Genomic DNA, 4,210 nt, shown 5'->3' with positions numbered 1-4,210 from the left:
AATTCTCAATCATTTATCATTTTGTTTATTAATATAATCTTTGTCTCTGGAACCAAAATAAGCGAAGAAATTATGTATGTAAATATAATGTTCAAATGAAAATGGTGTAATATATTTTTTGAATATTAGATTATTCTGTTTTCTATTATTTTCTCTTAAAATTATAAAATATAAAATAAAATAAAAAGTAGGTAAAATACAAATTCTATATCAATCAGTTGATACTTTGTAATTCTTGTTGTATTGAGTATGATGTATCTTGATTTGTTGAGTATATTCATTCATAAATGTGTTCATTTTATATTATTCTTTATTTCTTTTCATTTACCATCATTTCTATTTTAATATGAAAATATCTTTATGAAATGTAATAAAGAAGAACATTATATTAATTCACATTTATAATGTTAGTTATGAATAACAATGATTATATAAATATGAATATCAATCGTATTGTTATTAATGTGTAAATATGTTACATTTCATTTATCACATTGATGAGATATCATAATGATATGTTAATAGATGTTATTATTTATTTATTTAAATGATATAATTATTGATATGAAAATTAAATTATATCACAGATGATTATCAATGATGAATGATGATAAAGTACAATTTAAATTATTTATATTATCATATCAAACAAGAGTTAAATGATGAAACAAATAAAAAGATAATAAATAAGAAGTTTCAATGAAATGATGATATGATAATAACAAATTGAATAATTTAAACATCAACACAATAATACAGAATGAAGAATGACTATTTAATATGTATTATAAATTAAACATTTATAAATAATAATAATGAATTTAATGTTCATCTTCAACTTTCATTTATGATAATAACTCATTAATTTATCATTAATCATTATATTTATTTTCTTATTATTTTCTTTATTCTTTCTTTTATCATTTTCATTTTATATTTATTTTATTTGAATTTCATCAACAGATATATTCATTTAATACAGAAATTGAATTAGAAAGATATAACTAATAATATACAAATATGTTATTCTCATATTTAATCACAAATATTTGCATCTAATAATATTTTCTACTATTTTTTTACCTTTTAAACATTTAACAAGAAATATTTTACAACATGATAATTTATTTCAATGATCTATCAAAAATAAACACCATGTTTTAAACAAACAATGAAGACAATCATTACATTTAGACACTAATTGTGAAATAATTAACAACATCACAAATCAATATAATAATATAATGATGAATACGAATAAAATGCATAATTTCGTGACCTCTTTATTTTCATCTTTTTGTTCATTATTCTTTTCTTCAATGTTTTTGTCTTGTGTTTTGATTTTTGTTGACTAGTACTATCTTTGTTTTCTTTTTCTTGTTCATTATCCTTCTTTTCTTTTCCTTGGTTACTTGTTTTTTCTTTATCCTTCTTTTCTTCATTTTCGTCTTTGTTTTTTTTTCTAGCTATCTTCATTATCACTTTCCTGATCTTTAGTCTCATCCCCTTTTTCTTTTGGCTTGTTTCATTTTCTTCTCCTTTTTCTTTTCCCTTATCATCTTGTGGGTTGTCCTTCTTTTCATCTTTAGTATGTTCTTCTTTTCCTTCTTTATCACTCTGACTTTCTTGATTCTTTTCTTGACCCTTCTCATTTCCATTCTGATTGCCATCACCTTTCTGGTTGTTTTGGTCTTTTTGTTCATTATGTGTTGTTTCAGCCTCTTGTCCACTTGGACGTTCAGTGTGTTGATGTTCCTTGTTACTTCCTTTGTCATTTTCTCCATTGGATGTTTTTCTGATTCTTTCATCTCTTCTTTTTTCTGCTTACTTCCAACTGTTTCACTTGACCCTTTTACTGCTGGTGTTTCTTTTGACTCTTTACCTTTTTCAGATTCTTGAGTAGTTGGTTCTTCTTTAGGAACAATCTGTTCACCAACTGTCTCTTTTTTTGGTTCTTGTAACTTTTTTATCAACAGTTGTTTCAATTCTTGTTACTTTAGGTATTGTTTCTGATACTCCTTCAACTTCACCTTTTAATTTATACAAATTGTACATTCTTTTGTATTGTTTTGATTTTATTTGCGTGTGTATTAATTTTGTATTGTTAATACTTTCTGTTGCATTAGTAATTACAATAATCAATATGAATATAAACATTGAATAAAATTTATGTAAGTTCTTCTCTTTAAATATTCTTTTCTTTATTTTCTATTATTGCCATTTACATTCATTTTCATTGTTATTGATTCAATCATTTCATTCTTCATTTCATTGTGTCATATTGTTGTATTATTGTATTTTGCAATTTAACACCAATAGAATGAAATAAAATATTAAATTAAAATTCAATTCATTTTTGTAATTTAATCAACAAAATTGAATCATAAACAACAATAATAAAATAAACAATAATTTCAATTCAAACTATTGTTATTTTAAGAATATATTCATCATTATCCATCAATATATAATAATTATTATTAGGATATGTTAAAAATCATACATACCATTTATTATTCTCAAAAGTTATTAAGTGTTAATTATTATTTTATTAATTTTATGAGTCTTTTATTTAAAAATTTATTTTATTCAAACCATAAAACCAAACAAAGTAATAGCAATAAATAATATCATCAATTAACATTCAAATTGTTCATTTAGCCAATGAATTCTTTCTTTTTAGTACCTTAATTCATTTTTTTTTTAACCCATACTTTAGTATCATGTTTAGTTCAAAAAAATATAATATAATTTTATTATAAAATTCAATTACAATAATTATATTTTATTATTGATTATCATGAAAATTATAACAAAAATAAAAGAAATATCAATAAATTTAACATTAGAAAAACCTTTTAATTTCTTCTTCCTCATGTTTTTCTTCTTTTATAAAAGCAAAATGAATTATACAATATATTTAAACATTTGGGATTTATTATCTATTGTTATTTATATTCCAAATAGAATATAAACACAATTTAATCTAAACGAACAATAAAATAATTATTAATCATTTAAATTTAAACATAAAATATTCTAACTTTTAATAAAACCTAATGTCAGTTAAATAAATAACATAATCATCATTCCAATAAGAGAGAGAACTGCCAACGATGCTCCATCTATATAATCTGATGAATTTTTATTAGGTTTACTTTCACATTTATAAATAGTACTATTTTCACAAGACCCACATTTCCATAATTCTCTTGTTTCATTTTTCATTTGTTCATCACATTGACTGTTAGCATAAATGATTCCGTACATATGACCGTTTTCAATTTTATACATACAATATTCATTACTAGCTTCATGACACTTACCACAGATTCCTGTTACATAAGTCATATAGGCGTTATTTTGATGAGAACATTTATTATCATCTTTATCTAAACCAAAGTATCCAATATAATCTGGTATTTCTTTAATTTCAACAGAACAGTTTCTTGAAAGACAAAAATCTTTAAAATGTTCCTCACTAACAGCAACGGAAGTTTCATTTTTGTTTCCAGTACATTCTGATGATGTATTATATTGTGAAACTGTAACATTATTCCCACTCTGGGTATAATATTCAGAAGTTGTTGCTCCTGTATAATAACATTTACCAAATTCAATAACTTGGAAAGTTATTGCTTGTCCATCAGAACTTTTTGAGTTGGTAATGATTATTGACTCTGACATTACAAGACTAAATAACAACAAAATAAATATGTTCATTGGTTGTATTTCTCATTTATCTATTTCATTTAAATACTACTATTCCTTCTTCTTACATTCTCTATTTTTATTATCTGTAGACGTTATTCTTCATGAGTTTTATTCATTTATTATCATTTTCTTTGGTAGTTATTTTATTTATTTGAAAGATTATTTTATTTTCTTTCTCTTTCATTTAAATTTTTTCACCTCTTTTTTTCTTTTCAACTTCTTTCAAGTGCATTTTTTGACATTGTTGTTTATTTATTCTTTTCAGCAAATTGTTTTGGGTAGTTCTTTCCTTTCTTTATTAAAATATTTTCTTCAATTAGAATTATCTAACTTAATTCTTAAACCTCTCATTATTTGTTGTTTAACAATTAATCATATGTTCATTTATTTTAATTCATTTTGTTTTATAGAAATATAATACTAAAATTGGCAACGAAAAAAGGAAATAATTGAAAATGAAGAGAAAGAAAGATACTCAAAGAATAAAAAGAGAAGA

The 4,210-nt window shown here is 22.5% G+C and overlaps 2 protein-coding genes across 2 annotated transcripts, besides 13 other annotated features; both read right to left on the bottom strand.

Annotated features, from left to right (window-relative positions):
• The first annotated feature begins 155 nt into the window (after positions 1–155).
• Positions 156–187: a sequence feature (AT_rich).
• Positions 188–528: 341 nt separating this feature from the next.
• Positions 529–582: a sequence feature (AT_rich).
• A 37-nt stretch (positions 583–619) lies between these two features.
• Positions 620–640: a sequence feature (AT_rich).
• Positions 641–772: 132 nt separating this feature from the next.
• Positions 773–826: a sequence feature (AT_rich).
• Positions 827–840: 14 nt separating this feature from the next.
• Positions 841–948: a microsatellite.
• Positions 880–954: a microsatellite.
• A 267-nt stretch (positions 955–1,221) lies between these two features.
• Positions 1,222–2,267, bottom strand: EDI_328970 (uncharacterized protein; the record flags this gene model as incomplete). The annotated part of the gene is made up of 4 exons (XM_001738603.1): positions 1,222–1,551; positions 1,644–1,909; positions 1,938–2,178; positions 2,226–2,267. 4 exons carry the CDS (start codon positions 2,265–2,267, stop codon positions 1,222–1,224), a joined length of 879 nt encoding a protein of 292 aa, XP_001738655.1.
• Positions 1,283–1,462: a microsatellite.
• Positions 1,361–1,550: a microsatellite.
• A 56-nt stretch (positions 2,268–2,323) lies between the features above and the next one.
• Positions 2,324–2,368: a sequence feature (AT_rich).
• Positions 2,369–2,462: 94 nt separating this feature from the next.
• Positions 2,463–2,483: a sequence feature (AT_rich).
• A 53-nt stretch (positions 2,484–2,536) lies between these two features.
• Positions 2,537–2,590: a sequence feature (AT_rich).
• A 144-nt stretch (positions 2,591–2,734) lies between these two features.
• Positions 2,735–2,843: a sequence feature (AT_rich).
• Positions 2,844–2,996: 153 nt separating this feature from the next.
• Positions 2,997–3,055: a sequence feature (AT_rich).
• Positions 3,056–3,066: 11 nt separating this feature from the next.
• Positions 3,067–3,723, bottom strand: EDI_328960 (uncharacterized protein; the record flags this gene model as incomplete). The annotated part of the gene is made up of 1 exon (XM_001738602.1): positions 3,067–3,723. The coding sequence occupies one exon, from the start codon at positions 3,721–3,723 to the stop codon at positions 3,067–3,069; it is 657 nt and encodes a 218-aa protein (XP_001738654.1).
• Positions 3,724–4,210: the final 487 nt, after the last annotated feature.

The sequence above is a fragment of the Entamoeba dispar genome, genomic scaffold (genome assembly GCF_000209125.1).
Source record: "Entamoeba dispar SAW760 scf_1105229461545 genomic scaffold, whole genome shotgun sequence".
Classification (NCBI taxonomy): Eukaryota; Evosea; order Mastigamoebida; family Endamoebidae; genus Entamoeba; species Entamoeba dispar.
Note: the sequence above shows the minus strand (reverse complement) of the source record. Positions and strands in the feature narration are given on the sequence as shown.